Raw genomic sequence first — 26,713 nt, forward strand, 5'->3', positions numbered from 1 at the left:
TCCCAATTCCTTAACAAAGGCTTATTGATGGAGACACTTAAATATTGCAGCAGGTGGATAGTTGTCTAGAATTACAGCTGAGTGTCAATTTGTTCAACTGTCTTCCTGACAAACTCAGTCACAGAATGGAGGCTAGTTTCTTTTATGGCCTTATAGAATTTTTGAACCATACTTTGTCCATAATTAAGTTCCTTCCTCATACCATCAATGGGGTACATTCATAAACTGTATATAGGGTTCTTTTTTTGGTTAGGTGTTTCTTTTAAACATTAGAAAATCTGGCAGTTGTACACTATCAGCACAATTAATAAATACAGGAATTTTTTTCATACTCAAAAGTTTGAAATAGTTTTGAATTTTTTTCTACTGAAAAAGTTTTGAATTTTTGCACCTCTGTAGTTCATCAGGCTGCTTTAAACCACCTCAGATGTCAAAGGAATTTCATCTATGTTTGCTTTCTATAAAAGTTCAGAACTAATTTTTTTCCTAGCATTAGTCATATACCTGTGAAATCAGTGAGTCTCTTTTCATCAGCTGACATGTGCTGTTTTTCTGGCCCACACTCATAGATTATTGCTGTTTGTAATCTTGAACATTATGATGTTGATCCAGTAAAGTCATTAATGCTTCCATTGCTTTCCATCATTTTTGGGGGTAATATTGAACTTTCTAAGCTTTGAAAAATATCTAGTGTCAAATCCTAATTCCTTGTAGTTATGATCTCTTTATAGTTTCCTGTCGGGGGATGTCTTCCATGTCTAGAAGATGGAAATATGCCATTCATGTTTTTTCTAAGTCTTTATTATATTCTTTCTAAGCTATCCCTCTACACTCCTAATACTCCTAATATCTTATTATTTCTTGAAGTGGAAGATGTCACATGTGAACTTAATGTAGCAGTGACTGTCCTTTAGTGCCATGGAGTACAGTGGTAATAAATATGAATGTAGATGTTTTAAGGAGTTACTCAAACTCTATCTTGAATTAGCAGACTGTTGTTGTCATGTTTTAACACAAGGGGGCAGCATCATCATCTTTATTGTCACCATAACATGTTTAACATAGGCACCTTGGGCCCAGGTAGGGAGGGTAAGATTTTATAAGTATGTAAAAACAGTATTCATCATTTAATAACACTTCTAGGTATGATGGTGATGATTACTGAGAGAGACTTCAAGGACATTTCCTGTAGTAGAGGAATTTGTCTGCAAATATAAACCTCCTATAAAGAAAAATCTCCTGTATCCCTTCTGTTCTCAGTACCCTCACTAGACACTTCTGTGACCACATGTGTGGGAATTTTCTCACACCAAGCAATTCTCCAGCTCTCAAGCGAATACCGACTGAGTATCCACAGTTTAACTCTCTGACACTATCTACCCGGATGTATCATCAGATCCCACAGGCCTCACAAAACCTCTGCCCCTCTCACTTCAGAGGTTAGTCATAAATCCAACTTCTGACCAACTGACTGTAAGTCAGAGGTTCCCATGTTCCCCTCCTTGGCTTTGATCATTTGCTAGAATAGATCAAAGAACTCAGGAAACCTGTTTACTTACTGTATTACTGATTTATTAGAGAAGGATATAATTCAGAAACAGCCATATGGGAGAGATGGATGAGGCATGTTATGTAGGAGTGGGCACGGAGTTTCCGTCAGCTGCTCTTCTCTGCCCTCATGTGTTCACCAGTCCAGAAGCTCTCCGAACCTGTGTACTCTAGGGATTTTTACAGAGGTTTCATTACATTGGTATAGTTAACTAAATCATTGGTCATTAATGATCAATTTAACCTCTAGGACCTCTTCCCTGCCTGGAGCTCAGGGGTTGGGTGGCTTTAAAAGTTCCAACTCTCTAATCAACTGGTTGATTCCCTTGGCAAGCAGCCCCCATTCAGAGGCTAATCTGGGAGCCCCCAGCTATCAGTCATCTCATTAGCATACAAAGAGACACTTAGAGCCTTAGGGATTCCAGGGGTTTTAGGTGCTGTGTACCAGGAAACTGGGACGAAGACCAAATATATATTTCTTATTATAAATCACAATATTATACCTCCTCTTTTGTTAGTCATTGTGAAGACCCTGTCCTATCATGGTTTAGCTTTATAGTTAGCTTTGCTAATAACGAGTAAACACAGTGAGTTATGTGAAGCAGGTATTGATTTGGGAGGACAGCCTTTTATAAATGACTTATTTTAGTTTCCTGATGAAGACTTTGTTGACTGAAGAAAAACGTGTTTTATTCAGGAAGCTTGCTGACAGCTATACAGCCCAGGAATAACATCAAAAAATTACTGCTAATCACAAAACCCAGACCTCTCAAGTTAATGAATTTAATGCTTATCTATGTATGGGAAGATGTAAGAGTCTGGGCTCATTGAAATTATTCATTTGATATGCATCTTAACTATCGAGACACATAGCCTGTTTTTCTCCATCTAACTTCTCTCCAGGGTGCACCTTGAGGGGTGGTGGTGGTGGTTTCTTTGATCTGAAATATTCTTTGTTTACTAGAATTGCAGGCAACATTTTTTTTTGTTGTAGTTCACAGCACTTCCTGTTGGATGTAAATTAGACCAAGTTTTAGGAGGCATTTCTTGACCAGTTAATTTGCCCCATGGTGCTAAGAGGGCTAATTCCTAGATCAGATGAGAATTATGTTGATAGGCTGCTCAGTGTGCTAAGTTTTGGATTAAGCCCTGTTTATAACCTAAAATTCTCTGGATCTTCTGTTTTGCTAGTCTGTTATGATCCAGGAAGTATTTTCTTTGTTGCTTATTCCCACATCTAGAGTTGCACTATTACAATTAATTCTATATAGAGTTAAATGTATGAATGACCACGTCAAGACGTGTAGTCATCATTAATTTTGTCAGAGGCCTGGTTACACATTGGGTAAAAATTGACTTACAGTTGGGTTAAAAGCATATACGTGTGTGTGTGTGTGTGTGTATTGGAAGGACTGATGCTGAAGCTCCAATACTTTGGTCACCTGATGCGAAGCACTGACTCATTGGAAATGACCCTGATGCTGGGAAAGATTGAAGGCAGGAGAAGGGGACGACAGAGGATGAGATGGTTGGATGGCATCACTGACTCGATGGACATGAGTTTGAGAGAGCTCCGGGAGTTGGTGATGGACAGGGAAGCCTGGTGTGCTGCAGTCCATGGGGTCGCAAAGAGTTGGACATGACTAAGTGACTGAACTGAACTGTTTGGGGCCCTTTAATGTTGGGGACCAGTAGTGGGGGGGGTCCTTCTGGCCCATCCAACCTTAGATAGTTGTTGTGGTCTGTGTGTGGCTTAGAAAAGAATTTCCAGACACAAAGTATTTCAGAAGAGAGTGAGTTTATTGAGAACAAAGAACGAAGATAGTGAAGGGTGCTGCAAACATAGCATCTGACTTTCTGACAGACCAGGGAGAGCTGACCCATTTCACAGGCTAGTGGTCAATTTTGTAGCCTCGAGATGAAGAAAATTCCTGCTAGAAGGGTGGCATTAGGTGATTGGTCAGAAAGCTATATGGTGAATATTTTACCTAATATGAAGTCAGGGAACAGGCTAATTTAAATTTAGGTCAGGAGGGCTCATGGCAACAGTTGCTATGGGGCTTGGTCAATTCTAGAGATTTTTGTCCTGTGACCTCAATATAGGGCTCCATAGTAGTGTTGTATCAAAACATTTTGTTTTGATCCCATTAATATCTATTTTCTTTATCTTATTTCTTGATAACCATCTAAGGATTTTTATCCTTTTGGGATGAGTCCCTTTAAAATTTTCACCTTGTTATAAAGAAATCTGTATAGTTTTTCTTATGTTCTTATTTTCCTATTAATCAATCAACCTAATTAACAATCTAATGTTTTTTTTTTATCCATGATCTAATTTGTTTTTCATAGGTACCAATAAAATAGCTGTTTATAATGAAAGCTAAAAATTTGCCAATTTAGAAGTTTCACCAGTTTAAAGAATCCATCCTCTGGCCATTGATGAGATATACCTTAATAGTGACTCACACCAAAAACATGCAAGAGCCTCCTGCACAAGAGAGTACATAGGATGCAACCTTCACAAAATCTAGAAGGTTTACTCCCCAAAATAGTTTAAAAAATAAAGGACCTTGGTTGTACAGGTGGACACAATGAAAGTAAAGATGAAAAAGGCCCCTTATGGACAGCTCTTATGACAAATTTTCCTGAGAGTTGGCACAGCCAAGCCAGACAAAAAGATTGCCCAGGATTCCAGTCTATTTGGCTGCCAAATGTACACCACGTGTGTACCTTCTGGATGGTAGAGACCAAGGTCTCAAGCTGAGATTTTTAAGAACCTCATTTTAAATTTGGAGTAAAAATTTACAACTTTATTTTTTCACAAAGTTCAATTATGTTAGAACAAGTCTTTAATATTAATAATAACATCAATAATAAAACAATAGAGCACAGTGTGTGACTTAAAGAACTATATCTTTCTGGATTTTATATATTATTTGTTCTTCAACAATGTCTTGTGAGTTCTTATATATCTTGATGATAAGAGACATTGTAGAACATTATACATGAAATGAAGTGAATTGAAGTTGCTCAGCTGTGTCAGACTCTTTGCGATCCCATGAAGTGTAATCCACTGGGCTCCTCTGTCCATGGGATTTTCCGGGCAAGAATACTGAAGTGGGTTGCCATTTCCTTGTCCAGAGGATCTTCCTGACCCAGGGATCAAACCCGGGTCTTGCACACTACAGGCAGACTCTTTACCATCTGAAGCACTCTTTACCACCAGGGAAGCACATTATACATGGGATATAGTAAACATTGTTCTTTCTTTTTCTCATATAACTTTCTCCTTTAATGGCAAAATGAGATGGGAGGAACATTGTACCATTCTCTCTCTTAATATTTCTAACAACTGAATTTAAAGAGAAATCTGAAATTTTCCTCCTAAGAGAGAATTATAGAAAGTGTCTTGTGGTTATTTGTGTGTTTTTTTTTTTTTTTTTTTTTTCACATTTCACTCATTTTTACTTGGGCATATGTGACTCATATCCAGGACCAGGGGAGCAACATTTCTTTATAACTCATGGGATTAAATGCTTACACACAGTTTTGCTGTTTTTTTCCTCATAAAGGGAAAACCCTACTAAGAACAAAATGTGATGGAAAGACTTGCAGCTAATTATGCTAGCTGTGTCAATGCTGCAGCCTCAAGAAGCCAGCTCTCCAGTTCCTGAATCATGACTGTGAAAATTTACACTGTGGTGTTTGGCTCCCTAAGGGATATAATTATTTTCTCCATGATATCCAATACTTGAAATGACCTAAGCAAAAGCCTTTCTTTTCTTTTCTTCCCTTCCTCTGGTGTGTGGCAAAATAAGTTGCTTTTGTAGCAACTAGAAATTCTCGAGGCCTTGTCCTTGCTTGTGGATGGCCTGAGGGATGCTGCTGGTAGAAATCAAAGAGCTCAGTGGTTCTGCTGGGCAGCAAACAACTTTGCCTCTTATCACCCATCTTCCTCCCACAAAATCCTGGGATGTAAGACACTATTAGTGGTTCCGAATACTAAGAGTGCCATCATAACCCTAAAAGGTACTGGCCTACCTTGTCCTCCTGGTGGCTGAGGGACCCAAACCAGAATAGATGGATGCCTAACCCTTCTGAAGGACTGTAGAGTTGTTCCTAAAATACATACCCTCTCCTTGGCCTCCAAAAAATAATCTCTCTGTCCTTCCACAGGCCTGATGTTTTCTTCCACTCTGTTTCAGGACTCATCGTCGGGGTGATCCTGAGGTATGGCACCACTGCCACCAGTGGTCATGACAAGTCACTCAGCTGCACTCAGGAAGACAGGGCCTTCAGCACCTTATTAGTGAATGTCAGTGGGAAGTTCTTTGAATACACCCTGAAAGGAGAAATCAGCCCCGGCAAGGTCAACAGTGTAGAGCAGAACGACATGCTGAGGAAGGTGAGCTGTTATGGTCCTGACATGATCTTTCTTTTTTAATGCAAAATTCTTACTGCTTTATTTAATTAAAAACAACTGATGTGGTATTTGATTTTCCAATTCTGTCTTGACCTTGTGAAGAGAAATATTTTCAAATTCCTAGAACATCAATAACATTCCTGGTTCTCAGTTTGGCTAGGAAACTTTTGGACTGTGATGAAGAGAAGGAACCAGATTTGAACTTGAGCCTTTTAGCTTTGTCAGACTGATGTGGGCCACCAGTGGTGCACTGCGCTTGTACATCCCACTCAGCTCCTCTCTCTAACTCCCATCTCTTCTTGACTATGTTTCTTATCCTTGTTATGGTTTAGGGATGAGATTGTTTCTTTCTTAAAATAAGATTGGTTTCTCATTTTTCTTTTAGCTTGTATATTCAGTGTTCAGAAGTTATTCTTAGTTCTTCATGATTCTTTCTACCATATTCTACAATTTACGTTTCCCAATTTATTGACTGCAGTTAGTGATTGCAGTCATAGAGTGTAGCTTGCATTCTGAAAATTATTGTTCTCTGGATCTGCCATAATCCTTAAAGAAAATTATTCTCAACCTGGAACATTAAACATGCCCATCATCTCTCTGTCCCTAATGGCAATTCTAGTGAGCTCTTTCCTTTCAACCCTTCATAAGAATGCATAGGATTTCCATAAACATTTGTGAAATTAAATGCAACTGAGAAAGATACCCAGTGTAAATACCACACTAATGGCTGTTTTGAAATGGCCACCCAAGTCCTTCATACTAGAGAGGATGTAGGGGAAAGGGGAAGAACCCCAGCCCATTTCCATCTTTGAGTTTCGTAATAGAAGATGAAGTTGACTTTTACTCTGTTATCTTTAGAAAAACGTATATTCAGATCCCTCCTTTTTAAACTTTTCCCACATAAAGCAAAGGTAGTAGAACAAACACAGCTAAGATTATTGTTGTCAGTTGAAGGGAGAAGAGGCCTGTTGAGGCAGCTTGGTTGATGCAGAGTTTTGGAGTGGGCGTCAGGGAACTCTTGTGCTGATTCATACATTTCTGGGTTTGGAGACTTCAGCAAGTCACAAACTCTTTGGCCCCAGTGTCCTCATATTGGATAGATATTGTCCAAGGCCCCTTCTCATTCTGATATTCTCTGCTTTTCAGACTACTTTTATCTCTAGCAAGAAGATAGAATAAAACATAATTTGAATGAAAACATACTGTGAATTAGGCTAATCAACAGTTTCAGTTTCTAAAGAGAAATGCTAATTTAATAATTAGAATTATTAAATCTTTAATTATTACACATTTAATAATTAGAATGAAGATTTAAAATAATTAATTGAAATAAGAGCCAGTTAATCTAGAAACAGGAGCAAATTCTTTAAAAGGGTTAGGAGGCTTTATAGAATGTTTAATTCTTTTCTGGATGTCATAAGACTTTTTTAATAGTTTCACAGTGATTTCCCTGATTGTGCTGTGCTGTGCTTAGTAGCTCAGTTGTGTCTGACTCTTTGCAACTGCATGGACTGTAGCCTGCCAGGCTCCTCTGTCCATGCAGATTCTCCAGGCAAGAATATTAGAGTGGGTTGCCATGCCCTCCTCCAGGGGATCTTCCCAACCCAGGGATTGAACTGGGGTCTCCTGTATTGCAGGTAGATTCCTTACTAGCTGAGCTACTAGGGAAGCCCAGTTTCCCTGATTACCTACAGGTAATTTTAGTCTCCTTAGTACATGAACTGTGAACTTCCAGATGTTCAAGATGGATTTAGAAAAGGCAGAGGAACCAGAGATCAAATTGCCAACATCCATTGGATCATCAAAAAAGCAAGAGAGTTCCAGGAAAACATCTAGTTCTGCCTTATTGATTACGCCAAAGCCTTTGAGTATGTGGATCACAACAAACTCTGGAAAATTCTGAAAGAGATGGGAATACCAGACCACCTGACCTGCCTCCTGGGAAGTCTTGTGTGCACGTCAAGAAGCAACAGTTAGAACTGGACATGGAACAACGACTGATTCCAAATCAGGAAATGAGTATGTCAAGGCTTTATATTGTCATCCTGCTTATTTAACTTATATGCAGAGTACATCATGTCAAATGCTATGCTGCATGAAGCACAAGCTGGACTCAAGATTGCTGGGAGAAATATCAATAACCTCAGATATGCAGATGACACCACACTTATGGCAGAAAGTGAAGAAGAACTAAAGAGCCTCTTGATGAAAGTGAAAGAGGAGAGTGAAAAAGCTGGCTTAAAATTCAACATTCAGAACCCTAAGATTATGGCATCCAGTCCCATCGTTTCATGGTAAATAGAAAGGGAAACAATGGAAACAGTGACAGACTTTATTTTTTTGGGCTCCAGAATCACTGTAGATAGTGACTGCAGCCATGAAATTAAAAGACACTTACTCTTATGAAGAAAAGCTATGACCAACCTAGACAGCATATTAAAAAGCAGAGATATTACTTTGCCAACAAAGGTCCATCTGGTCAAGGCTATGGTTTTTCCAGTAGTCATATATGGATGTGAGGGTTGGACTATAAAGAAGGCCGAGAGGCAAAGAATTGATGCTTTTGAACTGTGGTGCTGGAGAAGACTCTTAAGAGTCCCTTGGACTGCAAGGAGATCCGACCAGTCTATCCTAAGGGAAATCAGTCCTGAATATTTGGAAGGACTGATGCTGAAGCTGAAACTCCAATACTTTAGCCACCTGATGTGAAGAACTGACTCATTGGAAAAGACCCTGATGCTGGGAAAGATGGAAGGCTGGAGGAGAAGGGGAAGACAGAGGATGAGATGGTTGGTTGGATGGCATCATTGACATGGTGGACATGAGTTTAAGTAAACTCCGGAAGTTGGTGATGGACCGGGAGGCCTGGCGTGCTGCAGTCCCTGGGGTTGCAGAGTCGACCACAACTGAGCCACTGAACTGAAAGAGTTGATAAATTTCTGTTGATGTTTAGGAAGCCATTAACACTACTGGAGACTTTGGTCTAGGCCACATCACATATCACAAATGACTTTCAGTCAAAAGAGACTTAAATTCATTAAAATTATATCTATAAATAATTAGGTGGTAGGATGCAGAAAATTAGTAAAGAATTATGCCTGCACCTTTTACTGTAGTTGAACTTTTATAACAGTTTAATAAAAATCAAGATGTTTTCATTTGTTGTTTTTTTTTTTCTTTCTTTTTATTACTATTCTTTTTTTTTTTTTTTTTAATATAATATAAGTTTATTTTAACTTTACAATATTGTATTGGTTTTGCCATACATCAACATGCATCCACCATGGGTGTACACGTGTTCCCCATCCTGAACCCCCCTCCCACCTCCCTCCCCATACCATCCCTCTGGGTCATCCCAGTGCACCAGCCCCAAGCTTCCTGTATCCTGCATCCAACCTGGACTGGTGATTCGTTTCTTATATGATATTATACATGTTTTAATGCCATTCTCCCAAATCATCCCCTCACTCCCTCTCCCACAGAGTCCAAATGACTGTTCTATACATCTGTATCTCTTTTGCTATCTCGCATACAGGGTTGTCGTTACCATCTTTCTAAATTCCATATGTATACCTTTGTTGTTTAAGAACATTGACCCAGAAGCTTTCTGTTGGTTCTCAAATTTGCACTGAATTGTTGTGTCTTAATACATATTCAACAGCCCATCAAGAGTAGAGTGCAGAAGTGCTGTATGGAGAAGAACAGACCAGTGTTCATGGGAGCTGTGGCTTCTCTCCTGTGTGATTTTTCACATTTATGTCATTTTTGAAAATATTCAAACTTTAGTCAGTGGCTTAAAATATTAAGGAAATAATATGGCACCAATTAGTATTAAATAAAAATTGCTTTTTTTTAACTTTTAGGTAACATTTGATCCAGAGGTCTTTTTCAACATTCTGCTCCCTCCAATTATTTTCCATGCTGGGTACAGTTTAAAGAAGGTAAGGTATTTTTTTATGGTATTTTTTAAAGCATGGGAATCTCTATGTTAAGTTACCTGCACAATTTTCTAGTTTTTTTCCTTCTCCCGGATTGGTTATTACTATGTTCTGTACCTACTCAGAGATAGCAGCTGATTCATCATCATCAGTGATTCATTTCTGTTTTAAAGTCTAGAACTCTCATCCATTGCTGTCGGGAATGTAAAATGGTATAGCCTCTCTGGAAAACACTTTTGCAGTTTCTTATAAAACTGAAGTTGAAATAACCATTTGTCCCAGAGATCTTAATTCTGAGGATTTATCCAAGAGAATTGAAAACTTCTATTTACACAAAACACTGTCCATGATTATTCATAGAAACTTTATTTGTAATAGCCCAGAACTGGAAACAAACAATGTCCCATGATAGGTAAATGGTTAAACAAACATCCATACTGTGGGATACTTCTCAGTAATAAAATGGAACAAACCACTGATACACAAAACAGCCTGGATGGATCTCAAATGCATTATGCTGAGTGCAAAAATCCAGTCTCAAAAGATCACACACTATATGGTTTCCTTCATATAGCTTTCTAGAAATGAAAAAATTATAGGGATGGAGGACAAATTAGTGGTTGCCAGTGGTTAGGGATGGTGGGGAAAAGAAGTGGGTGACTGTGACTATAAATGGGATAGCATGAGGGAAATCTTCATGAAAGTGGAACAGTTCTGCATCTTGATTGCAGTGGTGGTTATAAGACTCTACACATGTGATAAAATGACATAGAATTATGCACACACATTGTACCAATATCAATTTCCTGATTTTGATATTGTAGTACAATTATTTGAGGTATAACCAGTGAAGATACCACAGGACCTCTCTACACTATTTTTGCAACTTCTGTGAATCTATAATTACTCCAAAATAAAAAATTAAAAAAAAATCATTACTGGGACTTCTATAGTGGTCCAGTGGTTAAGACTCTGCCTTCCAATGCAGGGGACATGGGTCCAAGCCCTGGTTGGGGAACTAGGGTCCCACATGCCAGAGGGTGTGGCCAAAAATTAGAAAAAAACAAAAACTTAAAAAAAATCTGTCATTTTTGAGGGAGGGTCATTGTGCTCAGCAGCAAGATTGGGTCTAAGGCTCTAAATATTTAAAATACTAAATACCTTTATAAATAGTGTTAGTGGCTGCCTTCCTCCCCCACTGTGGGACTATTCTTTGAAAATTTAGTTTCCAAAAATGCCTACTTCAGATAACAGCCAAGGAACCTGTTTCAGCTGTCTTTCTGAAAGGGGACTAAAGGAAACCTTTTCAGTGAGCCTAGAAAAGAGAGATGTTGACTGCCAATAAAACTCAATAACATCCTTAGGAAGTAGAGAATGCCTTCCAAGTTGATAAATCTCTAGATAGATCAATCAAGGTTAAAAAAAAGAGGAAAGAAACAAATTACGTATATCAAGAATGAAAGAGGTGACATTGCTACAGACCCTTTACACCTTAAGAGGACAGTAAGAGTGTAATATGAACAACTTTGTACAAATAAATTTGACAACCCAGGTGAAATGGACAAATGGACAAATTTCTTGAGAGGTACAAATTACCAGAACTGACCCAAGAAGAGATGGAAAACTTGAGCAGTCCTATATTAATGAAATAAATTGCTTTCATAATTAAAAAACTTTATACAAGCTCAGATGGCTTCATTGGTGAGTTCTATTTAGCATTTAAAAAAGAAATAATACCAATCCTACACAAAATCTTTCAGAACATAGAGGAGGAAACAATCCCAACTGATTTTATAAGAAAGTGTCTCCCCATTTGGCCAGTTCTTCTGTCAAAGCAACTCTGCAATTTTCAAATTGTTTTTAAACTATTTACAACCCACACAAATACAGTTATTTATGGAACATCTGATATAAGGAACTTTGCATATATCCTTTACTTCTGTTTTTACATACATTATTTCTAATCATCATAGAAACTGTATGAATGTGAGGGTGGCAAATTACCTCATACCCTTTCTCCCCCAGGTTTCCAACTCATTTATAAACAGACACAAGGAGCTAATTGGCAACTGAATGATCAATTTATGACCCAAAGTTCCTGGTAGTGCATGTTGAATGATAAAGGTTAGCCCTTGGTAATGGGGCTCCTTATTACTAACGTCATAAATTGAAGACACATACCCTTTAGCCATCAGGTTGGTCACAGTCACAGGTGGGGAGGCTGAAATGGGAAGATCCTAGGAATTGCTGGGCCTGCCAAAGGCTGCCTCTGTTGCTCATAGCATAGAGACTATGGGAGCAATAGTGTTCCCCCACTTTTTTTTATAAGAGGGTCAAGGCTGCAAGTCAGGGTCAAGCCCATCTCTCCCTTTAGAGATCACATGGTTCTTCCTTACTGCATCATCTTCAGGGAGAAGGGATAGAACTTAAGTTCTCTCTCCACAATGGATGGCTGTATTCCTGCACAGCAGCCCAGCACACATATATATACTCACTGACATGTAGAGAATGTCCTGCATTTGATTAATACTGATGAGGATGTCAAATGACATGTGAGGTTATGTAGATGGTTCAGGACTGAGTCAAGGTTATGACCTGTCTGTCTGACTGGAGGGACTAGGATTGTTCTTGTTCCTCTGAGTTACATTATCTCTAGAGTTAAGTTTTCAGTACAAAAAGTGTATCTTTGGGCTTCCTTGGTGGCTCAGTGGTAAAGAATCTACTTGCCAATGCAAGAGACACAGGTTTGATCCTTGATTCGGGAAGATCCCACATGCTACAGAGCAACTAAGCCTCTGCACCACAACTATTGAGCCCATGCTCTAGAGCCATGGAGCCACAAATAACTGAGCCTGCGTACCTCAACTGCTGAAGCCCCACACGCTAGAGCCCATGCTCCACAACAAGAGAAACCACCACAATGAGAAGCCTGTGTACTGCAACTAGAGAGTAGCCCCTGCTCACCACACTAGAGAAATGCCCTCACAGCAACAAAGACCCTGCAGAGCCATAAATAAAAAAATAAAACTTTTTAAAAGTATCCATTTTCTGAGTAATTTATGAGGTTGCCAAAGTAACCAGAATCTGTATGTCAGCTGTTGACATGTAACAAATAGATGATCTTACAGATATAAATGATGTTATTCTTTATTTAAATGAAGAATTTGGGAACTGCTCTTCAGATCAAATGGGTGATGAAGAATTTGGTATTTTAAATAACTTATCTTAATGTATAATCAAGGTCATAGTTGCTTGAAAATGAAACCAAAGCATTGGTTGTTAAAGCCACTGTAATGGCTGGAAAAAACCACCTTAGTGTTTGCATAGCTTTTTCTTTGTCAGCTTCATTTTCTCAGAAGAAAAAAACTAATAATAGGCTTTGCCAGTTACCAATTTAAGTTGTTTTTGAAATGCTAGTCTTAAAGGTTATTATTAGCTATTAGTTTAGTCTCTTCCTTTTTGATCAGGCACGTAAATAGTTGGTTCTTAGGTAGTTGCCATCTCTGATTAAATGTTTTCAGTTAAAATGTGTAATAAGTGTTTCACCAGTTGACTGCTGATATGTAAACAGATTCATACCCCTTGACCTATGTACATATAGTTGTCATTCAGACACGGGCCTTTCTTTTTCTAACTTGAAAAAAGTACCGTGGCCTTAGCTTAGATTTTGTGTTACCACTCAGTTTGCTTACAGGGCATTAGCAGGGAAAGAATTTGCCTGTAGAGGCTTTCATGTTTTGTGAATTTCCCCCAGCAAACACACACACACATCATGTTAAAATTTTTCAGGGGAATGGAAGATGATAAGGTTTCCCAAGGAGTAGGAACATAAAACTTAGAATGGTACAACTGGAATTGGGATGCCAAGGTAGATTTTCATTGAAAATCTTGGTCTGTTTTAGGTTTATATTCTTAATGGCATTACCAGGGCATGCCATCTCCTTTTGTTTCTTTTTGCCATTCTATAATGGAAAGGGAAAAGTAAGGGAGAGACTAAACCAGTCATGTTTCTGTGACCCACACATGACCATGAACTGTTAAGGCCAAATTAGAAGATGAAAAATATAGGATTCCATGAGACACCTCCTGTTCTTCTTCCCTAAAAGGATGTGATACAATGCCCTGGGATCAGCAGACCTGGTTTCCAGTTCTGGTGCTTCAGTGTGGTGGACATGTGACTTTAGGCAACTCACATCCCACTTTTGAGCCTTAGATGTCTCTCATAAAATGGTCCAAGGAACACTTTCATGATGGGATTGTTGTGAGAATTGGATGAGCTAATGTATGTGAAAGTACTTTGTAAAGTATGAAGTATGTAGTTAAGTACTAAGTGTAATAATATACAAATAAGTGGCATGTTACACCTTTTCAAAGTGCATTAAAATTCCAGTTCACATCAGCTGATATGACTGGGGATAGGTAATTTGTGTGTACAGTGTGTGGTGATGTTAGAATATATCATGAATGCATTTTCGGTAGTGGATTTACATTTCTAATTTTCTGCTTTGGCTAATAACATGAATACAGATGTACTTAACATATTCAAACCAACCATGGGAATGATCACCAGAAGAAAGCCAAGTGGCAAGGGAAAGCATATCTAGGATTAAAATTTTGCTCATGGGTACTCTGCATGGGTTTCATTGGTCTCATGTCTTGTCCTTGATGTATTCCCTCTTTGGTTTAAGCACTTGATGGAACTTTTAAGGGCTCACAGTTTTTGAATTTTTTTTTGGAAATCAAACTGTTTTCTAAAACAGTGGCATATAAATGCATTAGCATTAAAAAGATAAAGACTGAGGACAGTGACTGATATAGGAGGCAAACATAATATGTCTATAATATGTGCAGGCAGTGCCTTCATTTGGTGACTTAGTGTGGGAAGCCTTTGAAGGACTCTCTTCTGAGAAGATGGTGTATGGGCACTAGGGATTCCTTGATGCCTTCTTTACAGCCTCAGAGAGGGGCAGGCACTGGGGAAGGCTGAAGCCAAGGTCTTAGATCCTCTGTCTGAAAAGCAGGCCAGTGAATGCCCATAGCTCTTTGTCTTGTCAGACTTCGTGATGGCTACTTGATCCGGGTCAAGTTCTTCTTGGCCTTCTTGGCCTTCTCTTTCCCTGGTGGTGCACAGCTCACATGCTGGGGCTCTCCTGCTTTTTAAAATTTTTAGATGAAATATTCCTGATTCCTGTTTGATGAGAGTGTTTAGGAGATATTGCTTGTCCCATTTTTGTTACATAGTTGATTGTCCAATGAGAACAGCTTTATGCCTTGAAAAATAAGGGTCGTGGTTCAGGGTCCCACGAATGGGGTTTTTCCCCATCATAGTATCCACAGACCTGATGGTTTATGAGAAGTAAATCTGTGCATGTGCATGTGTGTACACCCTTATAAATTTGCCCATTTTAGATGAAACTACCTGTTTCTTGTTTCTCCACGTCTATCTCTATTGTCCCTCTTTCCCACGCTTCAGAGATTAATTCACATGAATATCAGGAGACTCTTCGATGCTGAGTTAAGCTGAAAACTCATTTGTACTTTCATAGCTTATTAGTTTCAAACTTGTATCTGTAATGTTCTTCTAAGTACTACCAGAACTGGAAGTGACTAGTTGAATCACTAGGATAAAATAGTTTGGGTTAAATCTGTGAAAATGTTCAGTCTACTCACATACCCTGTGATTTAATACAATCATTGAGTTAAATCTGTGAAAATGTTCAGTCTATTCACACACACACACACACACACACACACACTGTGATTTAATACAATCAGGCAGAGTAGTTTTTTCTGAAATTTACTAAAGCCGCTTGCTTGCTCAGTGATTGGTAGGACAAAGAACATCTTAAAATCATGATGTTCTAAGGCTAATCGCATTTTTCAGGAGTAACTTCAGTTATTACTTGATTTGATGAAAGCAGTAAGTAAAGTTTCACTTTTTAGAGACTTCTAGTGTTTCTAATGTTCACTGTCAAAATTCACAATATGGTTCCTGCTTTTTTGTTTTATTCAGAGACACTTTTTCAGAAATCTTGGGTCTATTCTGGCCTATGCCTTCTTGGGGACTGCTGTTTCCTGCTTCATTATTGGGTAAGTAAACGCTTTGTCATATAACCAAATTACCACACTTCCAAAGAGATGAGATCCACATGGGTCCACAGAGTTGAATATTTTTCCCCAGCTTTATTGAGCTATAATTGGCACATAACATTGTGTAAGTGTAAGGTATACAGTGTGTTAATTTTACACACTTGAAAATTGCAAAATGATTACCACTGTAGTCTTAGCTACCACCTTCATCTGGTCACATGGTTAGCTATTTCTTTTTTGTGGTGAGACCATGTTAGCAACATTTAATTAAGTATATGATGCAGTATCATTAACTGTGATCTTATGTTGTACATTAGATCCCCAAACTTACTAATCTTATCAATGGAAGTTTGTACCCTTTGAGCAACACCTCCCCATTTCCCCTGCCCCCAAATCCCTGGCAACTACCAGAGTCCAATATTTTGATGTTTCAGTTCAGTTCAGTTCAGTTCAGTCACTTAGTTGTGTCCAACTCTTTGCGACCCCATGAATTGCAGCACGCCAGGCCTCCCTGTCCATCACCAACTCCCAGAGTTTACTCAAATTCATGTCCATCAAGTCAGTGATGCCATCCAGCCATCTCATCCTCTGTCGTCCCCTTCTCCTCCTGCCCCCAATCCCTCCCAGCATCAGGGTCTTTTCCAATGAGTCAACTCTTCGCATGAGGTGGTCAAAATATTGGAGTTTCAGCCTTAGCATCAGTCCTTCTAATGAACACCCAGGACTGATCTCCTTTAGGATGGACTGGTTGGATCTCCTTGCAGTCCAAGGGACTCTCAAAAGAGTCTTCTCCAACACCACAGTTCAAAAGCATCAATTCTTCGGTGCTCAGCCTTCTTCACAGTCCAACTCTCACATCCATACATGACCACAGGAAAAACCATAGCCTTGACTACACAGACCTTTGTTGGCAAAGTAATGTCTCTGCTTTTTAATATGCTATCTAGGTTGGTCATAACTTCCCTTCCAAGGAGTAAGTGTCTTTTAATTTCATGGCTGCAGTCACAATCTGCAGTGATTTTGGAGCCCAAAAGAATAAAGTCTGACACTGTTTCCACTGTTTCCCCATCTATTTTCCATGAAGTGATGGGACCAGGTGCCATGATCTTCATTTTCTGAATGTTGAGCTTTAAGCCAACTTTTTCACTCTCCTCTTTCACTTTCATCAAGAGGCTTTTTAGTTTCTCTTCACTTTCTGCCATAAGGGTGATGATTATAATTAAGATTTAGAGTTACATCAGCCAGTGTGGTAACTTCTAGCCACATTGTGTGCGTGTGCATGCTCAGTTGTGTCTGACTCTGTGTGACTCTGTGGACTGTAGCTCACCAGGCTCCTATGTCCATGGGATTTCCCAAGCAATAATACTGGAGTGAGTTGCCGTTTCCTCCTCCAGGGGATCTTCCCCACCCAGGGATCAAACTCATGTCTCCTGTGTCTCCTGCATTGCAGGCAGATTCTTTACTGCTTGAGCCATCAAGGAAGCACTAGCCACATGTAACTATTTAAATTGAAATTAAGATTAGTTAACATGAAATGAAATAAAACCTAGTCCCAGGATCTTGGTTTCTAATGTCATTCTTCAATGTGAAGAGCCAAGGCCCTTTGCAGAAATGGCTGATTCTAGGCTGGGATGGCAAATATGCAGGATGACAATGGAGCATCTTGTAGTGCCAGAGAGTAAGGAAGTGCTCAGAAACAAGCAAACAAAAAGATACCAAAGCATGTCAAAGGAACACAGAGCCAATCTGAAACCACCCCCTAATGACTAAAGAACAACAAAATAAATTACATTGTTTTGCATTACCATTCAAAGTATAAAACAAGTATCTTTGTGTCTATATTTATATAAAGGGCTTCCTGGTGGCTTAGATGGTAAAGAATCTGCCTGTAGTGTGGGAGACCCAGGTTCGATCTCTGGGTCAGAACGATCCCCTGGAGAAGGGAATGGCTACTCACTCCAGTGTTCTTGCCTGGAGAATTCCATGAACAGAGGAACCTGGTGGGCTACAGTCCATGGGGTTGCAAGGAGTTGGACACGACTGAGCTACTGACACACACATACTGATATAAATAAATGATTGGATGAATAAATAAATGGGGGAGAAGTGATATGTTAGAAGAATTACAAATAATTGGTGCAGATCCAGTCCTCCTCAAGGAAATGAAGCTTGGCCCTTCCCCCCTTTGACTGTGGGCATAGGGACTTCCTTACAAAGAGTACCACATGCAAAGTAAGAAGGAGTAGCTTTACAGTGGAGAAACCTGACAAGTACTACCTCAGCCAGGTGATCAGGATTAACGCCCAAATTGGTAAATCAGTAGATGCTCCGTACCTCTGATGTTTGTGATATGAATGGCATTTACCACTGTGTCTTCCTCCTAAAATCAAAGTACCTTAGTCTAATCATGAGGAAAAAAATCAGACAGGTCTCAGATTCTACAAAATACCTGACTAGTACTCCTTCCAACTACCAAGGTCATCAAAAACAAGCAGAGTCTGAGAAACTGTCAAGAGGAGACAAAACCAAGAGGAGACAAAAGAGATATGATGACTAAATGTAATGTGGTATCCTCAATGGAATCTTGGAACAGAAAAAGGATATTAGGTAAAAGCTAAGGAAACCTGAATGAACTGTGGACTTTAGTTAATTTTAAAATATTATCTGGAAAGCTGGAGATAAAAGCAGTAGCCTTTTATGCCACCAAAAAAGGAGGGGCTTGGACTTTGTCCAGTAAGAGAGTGACAGGATACTGGCATTGGTGATGATGGGGAAAATGCTGCCAGAGAGAAGTCTATTGCTCAGGTCTAAGGCTTTGGTTTTTCCAGTGGTCATGTATGGATGTGAGAGTTGGACTGTGAAGAAAGCTGAGTGCTGAAGAATTGATGCTTTTGAACTGTGGTGTTGGAGAAGACTCTTGAGAGTCCCTTGGACTGCAAGGAGATCCAACCAGTCCATTCTGAAGGAGATCAGCCCTGGGATTTCTTTGGAAGGAATGATGCTAAAGCTGAAACTCCAGTACTTTGGCCACCTCATGTGAAGAGTTGACTCATTGGAAAAGACTCTGATGCTGGGAGGGATTGGGGGCAGGAGGAGAAGGGGACGACAGAGGATGAGATGGCTGGATGGCATCACTGACTCAATGGACGTGAGTCTGAGAACTCTGGGAGATGGTGATGGACAAGGAGGCCTGGCGTGCTGCGATTCATGGGGTTGCAAAGAGTCGGACACGACTGAGCAACTGAACTGAACTGAACTGAAGCTTATGATAGAAGGAAATGTAGAGGAAGGTCTAGTTTTAAGAAATACTTAAAAGGTAGATGAAAGAAGCCTTGGATAAGCAACAAGAAAGTGAAGGTGAAAATGAAGTCGCTCAGTCATGTCTGACTCTTTGCGACCCCATGGACTGCAGCCCACCAGGCTTCTCTGTCCATGGGATTCTCCAGGCAAGCATACTGGAGTGGGGTCCCATTTCCTTCTCCAGGGAATCTTCCTGACCCAGGAATTGAACCCAGGTCTCGTGCATTGCAGGCAGACGCAGGCAGACGCTTTAATCTCTGAGCCACCAGAAAGCCCGGATAAGTAACAAAGAGCAAATCAAATCTATATCATAGAGTTCAGTTGCTCAGTCGTGTCCAACTCTTTGCGACTCCACAGACTGTAGCCCGCCAGGCATCTCTGTCCATGGGATTACCCAGGCAAGAATACTGGAATGGGTTGCCATTTCTTCCTCCAGGGTATCATAGAGTTCCTGTGAATTGAAATATAACTGTTTAAGTGTCTGGAACAATGTCCAGCACACAGTAGGCAAAACTTTAAATTATAACTATTTATTCTCAAAAGGATTCAACTCTGAAAATAGTTCTTGAGCTCCTAGATAATCAATCTACTGTTCTAGACACCCACAGTACAAAGATGAACAATGATATGGTGTTGACTAACAAGAATCTATTTACTGGAGATTGACTATAGGGTACAATGAGTCTATACTGTGCCTATTTATTTTTGGTTAAATCTATTCCTAAGTTTTGTATTCTTTTTTATGCCATTGTAAGTGGGATTGTTTTCTTAATTTCTCTTTATTCTGTGGTTGTTTGTATTCCCCTAATCCCTACAGCTGCTGCCCACACACACATACACACACACACACACACACACACTCCTTTAATAACAAGTACTAGGCCTTTTAACACTCCTCACTCCCCCTAATTTGTGAGCTGTCCTGTAGGAAATGTGCTCTGCTCAAGGTAAAATATTAACTTGGTGGTCCTTCTTGGGCTGTATCACATTCTGCACAGTGTGTAAGGTGGGCTGCCTGTCTAACCCATGCCAAGAGTGAGAAGCCAGATATGTCAGTGGGTACACTGATATTTTAATGGAAGATTTTAAAGAGTTTTGCCTCTTTTCCCTGTTTTGTGATAATTATTGGCAGAGAAGGTTGACCATTGGATCCTTGTGGCCATCCCATTTTTTTTCTGTCTAGCTTGATCCAGTCCATTCATTTACATGACTTTAAATGCACTGTCTTAGAATCCTGGGAGTTTTGTAGCAATTCATTACCCATTTTGCAGGGTTCTTTCTCTTCCTTTCTTCCCTACTACCCAGTTGCTTAAAATGCCCTAACTGTTGCTAGTTGATGATCGTACCTTATAGTTGTAAGTACAATTTAAAAAAATGGAATGCTTAATATACTTCAGGAAGATGACAGTAGCTGCAGACCATTACTTGGTGCCAAAGTCTTATTTGCACATGTTCCTGGTTAGTGTCCAACCACAACAGCTGCCTGATGGTTCCACAAACCTCTTTGGAAGTGCAATATTCTAGTACTCCTCTGCTTGTGTATTTGCCAGCTTATTCGAGTAGGTGGGTTTTCTTTTCTTTTTCTTCTGACACAGTTTACCTTTTCTTGTTATAGAAATCTCATGTATGGTGTGGTGAAGCTCATGAAGATTGTGGGGCAGCTCTCGGATAAGTTTTACTACACAGATTGCCTCTTTTTCGGAGCAATTATCTCTGCTACTGACCCAGGTATTTGCATATTTGGCCTTATTGTCATAATGTTCCATTATTTAAATCTTAAAAAGCTCAGAGCAATGATTACCTTTCATAAAAGTAGAGGAAGAGACCAGTAAGTCAAGTGGTCTAATGGACTTAGATGGCTTTTCTAAGAAGGGCTTGCCTTTCCCTTTAAAAAAAAAATATTATTATTACTGTAAAAATAACATAAAATTTACCACCTTAATCATCTTTAGGTGTATAGTTCAGCTGTATTGAGTATATTCATATTGTTGTGCAACCAATCTCCAGAATTTTTTCGTCTTGCAAAACTGAACCTCTGTACCCATTAAACAACATCTCTTCATTCTCTCCCCACTCCACCTCCCAGACCTGGGCAACCACCATTCAACTGTCTGTCTCTATGAGTTTGACTACTGTAGATACCTCAGATAAGTGGAATCATCAGTATTTGTCTCTTTTTGTCTGGCTTATTTCCTTAGCATGATGTCCTCAGGGTTCATATATGTTGTAACATGTGTCAGAATTTCCTTCCTTTTAAATCTGAATAATATTCCATTGTATGAATATACCATATTTTTGCTTATCCATTCATCTGCCAACAAGCACTTGAGTTGTTTCCACCTGTGTTTCCTCCTTTTTGTCTTTCATTTTAGAATGTCTAATTTGGTCCTAAGTTTTTCACTTAGACTGTCTTTTTTTCTCAGTGTTATGCTTTTGCCTTCTTTTTAGGAGCATATCATTTGGTTTAAATAATATCTTTGCTTAGTAGAAATGTACACTAGTACTGTAGTGAATGTAATTTAATTTGTGAAGTCCTTTTGTGCAATGTTCCTATACACTGTGGTGTGGTTCCTATTCATAAATCTGTTACCTTGTATTTTTCAAGTGTTATTTGAACCAGTTCTTAAAAGTGGAATTATTATATACCCTTCCTCCCCTGCAGCTCAGAATAAACAAACAGGCTCTCCTCTTCAAGTTGGAACCCATAATTGAATTAGTTCACATAAAATAGTTACAGCTATTCTTTCCTCTAATGTTAACTACTGAGCACACCATTGTAGGGAAAGAATTTATGGAGAAAGAGCTAATCTTGTTCTCGTAGTACAGATGGAAAGGTCTTTTTAGTGTCGGTGATGACTCTAATATTCTGGGCAGTGATGATCTCTAAGATACTAAAATCCCCCAAACAACTTCCCTGTGCCTCTTGGGGGTCTTCTAGATCAGTGCTAGCCAGCAGACCTATCTGCAATGATAGAAATATTCCATAATCTTCCTAGTGCTTTACAGTAGCCAGTGGCTATGTGTGGCTATTGAACACTTGACATGTGAGGTAGTGCAACCAAAGAACTGGTTTTTTTTAAATTAATTTATTTTTATTGAAGGATAATTGCTTTACAGAATTTTGCTGTTTTCTGTCAAACCTCAACACAAATCAGCCATAGGTATACATATAACCCCTCCCTTTTGGAACACTCTCCCACCTCCCTCCCCATCCCACATAGCTCCAAGTGGCTAGTGGCTACCACAGTGGATAGCACAGCTCTAGACAGTTGTGTGGCTCTGAAAAATCTCGATGATCCGAAAAGCATTGACCTCTTTCACCCCCTATTTTCTTACAAACACTCTAAGTAAACTGATAGTGAAGACTTGGCTGGTTGAAGCACCCTTGTTTGTGACAAGAATGTGGGGTGTGGAGTTGCAAGTGGTGGTTTGAGTTCTAGCCCTGCCAGCTACTGACTGGGTGTCCCGGGCACACTTTATCTCCTGAGTGTCAGTTTTCTCATTTATTAATTAGGAGTAATGGTACCTATTTCCTATTATGAAGGGCTGGTGTGAAGATTAAATGAGATAATGCTTTACATAAGCATTGAGCATAGCATCTGCTGATTATATTGGTCTCTATAAAAAGACCCTGATGCAGGGAAAGATTGAAGGCAGGAAGAGAAGGGGATGACAGAGGATGAGATGGTTGGATGGCATCACCAACTCAATGGACATGAGTTTGAGCAAACTCTGGGAGTTGGTGAAGGACAGGGAAGCCTGGCGTGCTGCAGTCTATAGGGTCACAAAGAGTCGGACACAACTGAGCAACTGATCTGAACTAATAAACATTTTCAGACTCAGGCAGAGATTTCTGTGTTTTCCCTGTGTGTATGTTTAATAATAGGTTACCATTTAAAACAAGTACTCTGAAATGTAGCTTTATTATTCTAATACTACAATATCTGTGACATTTCCGGATGTGTGTCTATTGAAAAACAATTCTTTAAAGTCTAAGAAAGATGTTTATTGTTTCTGAAAATATATTACTAACTATACTCATCTATAAGTTTATTACTAATATCTTACTGGTACCACTGATAAGCAAAGGCAAGTTAGCATAACATAAAGATTATTGATACTGTCTTCTGAACTATTATTGTTGCTGCATTTAATTGGATAGAAAGGTTTATTTTTCCATATTATCTTTGTAATTATTTACTTCACTTTAATGTGTCCATACTGTGGTAGAAAATAATGGAAGGCATTACCATGACACACCATTTTTATTTGGCCCGTGAAGATTGGCACTGTAAGGGTTTTATATAAATGGAAGTTCTAGAAAATTGAAATTTGAAACTTACTAAACATCAGAACATTAACTTTAACTTCTTTTTAATGGAAATCTTTCTGAAATGTATAATGTTTTTGTAAATTGAAAGTGTTTTACCAGCTTCCTAAAAATCTGTTGTTTGAGAATTTGGGCCATAAAAGAAATAAAAACTTCAGTGTAGAGTTAGAGGGAAACATAAGACTAGATTGACTTCTTGTGCATGGTGTATCCAACAAAAATTCTGATTTGGGGTTATGTCGTGATATTGAGGGATATGAAAAAATAAAAGTCCTTGTTTGTGACTTCACTGTACTTGGCTCCAGTCTTTGGTCTTCCCGTTGATGGGAACAGTGTATGTGTGGGGTGATGTAGGCTGCTCTGTAACCAGAAGCCCTCTCCATTCTGTACTTGTGTGCCATGAGTGCCATGTGCCATCTTTGTGCACTGGACTAAAATTGGATCCACAATTCAGGAAAAAAAAGATATGTTTCCAACCCATAGTACATAGCTGTAAACAGCTACCAGAGGAAATGAGCACCGTTCCTATGAATCATTATGTGGTGATTCCTCTCATTGTAATCCTGGCACCTTTGCACCCCTCAAGAAAACCAGACCCATTCATAGGTTTCAAAACCTGTGATCAGTGCTGTCAAAAAGTAATTTTCTAATTGCACCACCCAGGCTGGTCAGTCTTTTGCTTAGTCTTTGAAACTGAATTCAAATCTGCCACTTGCCTAGTTATTCTTCCTTTACAGTTATTATTCCTTTACTGCTTCAGTTAGTAGCTCTTACAGCTCTAGAGTCGGGTCTTTTTCTTACATAACTTTACTTGCTGCTTTGTGCCGAGGGTTTACAAGTGCTCAGTGCTCTTTTGTATACAAATGGAGTGTTCAGGAAAAGTTAGTTGAATGAACAAAGTCAGGTTCTTGATATTTTCTCTTTCTTTCTTTTTCTGTTATTCTTTTATTTTCCCCACATTTTTAAGATACCTGTAACAGCAGTCTTCAGTCAGTGAATTATGATTTCTCAGTCCATGTCCAGTTGGAAACAGCTGTTGTGACCCTGTTCTCTCTGATTCCAAGGGTTGAGCTGTGAGGGGAGCAGCTTGTTTACTCCCTGTCTTTAGAAGTCACCTGCCTAGTCTGTCATCCCCTGCCTATCTCCCCACCCCCCTGCCCACCGCCATCACCTGATTGTCCACACCTGTAGTCCTCATCTTGGTCGGACACAGGGTTGCCCAGGAGGGCCATGGGAGACTTCCTGCCTTGCTTTCTAAGGTGATGGGCAGGGAGAATGAGAGATTGAAAATCAGAACAGCCAAGTTTAGACTAGTGCAAAGTGTTAATTATTAAAATTAATTATAAAGCTAGCATTTATCATCATAGATAAATAAGCTAACTGTACATTATATTTTTGCTATTGGTATAGTAGTATTTTGGACTTCCCTTGTGGCTCAGCTGGTAAAGAATCTGCCTGCAATGCAGGAGACCAGGGTTCGATCCCTGGGTTGGGAAGATGCCCTGGAGAAGGGAAAGGCTACCCACTCCAGTATTCTGGCCTGGAGAATTCCAAGGACTGTATAGTCCATGGAGTCACAAAGAGTCAGACACGTCTGAGTGACTTTCACTTTCACAGTAGTATTTTAGGAAAATAGTGTCTAAAAGTCAAAAGGGCTTTTGAAAATTATGTAGCTCAAGCCTTCACTTTATTAAGTCTTTGGACTTTGCTGTGCATTATTGGATGGCTTCTAGTTGCCCCTCCAGGTTTACACACCATCCTTCTCCACTCTCTTCTTGGCACTGGGAGGCTGACTTGTACAGAAGATTTCAAAGGTTCCTATGCCTTCTCCTTTCCCATTGGATTTGTCCATGGGGCAGCACCAGTAAGAGACTGAAACAGGGGTAGACGTGCACGGTCCCTGTGGGCTGCCTGTTTCTCTTGATCAGAGGTCACAGCTCCTGTTGAGTGACCCTCTCCACATAGCTCCTGGTTCTGACAGTCACTCCTTCAGGCTCAGGGATGGCATAAAAGCTCCCTGTTTTCAGCTGCAGGTAACTGCACTCCCCCTTTGCCATACTCTCTATGTGCTTGTGCTTAGTCATTCAGTCGTGTCTGACGCTTTGCAACCCCATGGATTGTAGCCCACCAGGCTCCTCCATCCATGGAATTTTCCAAACAAGAATACTGGAGTGGGTTGCTATTTCCTTCTCCAGGGGATCTTCCCAACCCAGGGATCGAACCCCGGTCTCCTGCATTGAAGCCAGATTCTTTACCATCTGAGCCACCAGGGAAGCCCTGTACTCTCTCTACACGTCTATAAATAATCCCTTTTTAAACACTCCTCAAAGTGCTCATCTAGTTCTTGCCAGGACCCTTGCTGATAAAGTCCTGGAACCCAGGTTTCCTGGACTGCCAGCCCTATGCTCTGCTCACTGAGACTGACCTACACCAGTCTTCAGTTCTTGAGTGAGTGAGTGACTGACTGTTGTGAACAGAGGCCTCTGGTGCCAACCCCCAGTAGACATACTGTATGAGTAATCAATAAAACTTCAGTCAGGTCCAACCACTGAGATTTTGGGAAGTTTGATACTGCAGCAGGAAAACAGCCCATCACACAGGGCCTGTTTTCTCATCTCTAAATTGGGGGATATGATAATACTACCCACTTAGGGTTTTCATAAGGACTAAACAAAATTGTAAAATGTTTATCATAGTGCCTGCTTCCTGGTAAAACCTTAATTATTGTTGTTGTTTTGATAATTTTTCTTCAACATTGGGTTCAAAACAAGACAGTTTTTATGTCATATAATAATAAACTAGAGTAACAATTTTGTATTAGGGTTTTTCAAAGAAACAGAATAAATAGATGTGTGTGTGTGTGTACATAGTTGGGAGGAGGAGAGGGAACAAGATATTAATTGATTATAAGGCCTTGGCTCATGTGATTATGGAAACTGTAGAGGTCCCAAGATCTGCAGTGAAATCTTCAACCAATTCGATGAGTCCCACCCTCATTGAGGAGGGCCATCTGCTTTGCTCAGTCTACTGATTCAAATGTTAATCTCATCCAAAACCTCAGACACATCTACAATAGTGTTTAAT

General features: G+C 39.6%; 1 protein-coding gene across 1 annotated transcript in view; it reads left to right on the forward strand.

The window, feature by feature from the left end:
• Nucleotides 1-26,713, forward strand: part of SLC9A7 (solute carrier family 9 member A7) — a 186,022-nt gene that overhangs the window by 94,244 nt on the left and 65,065 nt on the right. Inside the window, exons 2-5 of the mRNA XM_005898185.2 lie at nucleotides 5,754-5,953; nucleotides 9,835-9,912; nucleotides 15,923-15,999; nucleotides 20,915-21,027. Coding sequence (XP_005898247.2) covers nucleotides 5,754-5,953; nucleotides 9,835-9,912; nucleotides 15,923-15,999; nucleotides 20,915-21,027 — 468 coding nt within the window. The remainder of the gene's footprint in view (nucleotides 1-5,753; nucleotides 5,954-9,834; nucleotides 9,913-15,922; nucleotides 16,000-20,914; nucleotides 21,028-26,713) is intronic.

This window comes from Bos mutus, unplaced genomic scaffold (assembly GCF_027580195.1).
Source record: "Bos mutus isolate GX-2022 unplaced genomic scaffold, NWIPB_WYAK_1.1 CTG205, whole genome shotgun sequence".
Taxonomy (NCBI): Eukaryota; Metazoa; Chordata; class Mammalia; order Artiodactyla; family Bovidae; genus Bos; species Bos mutus.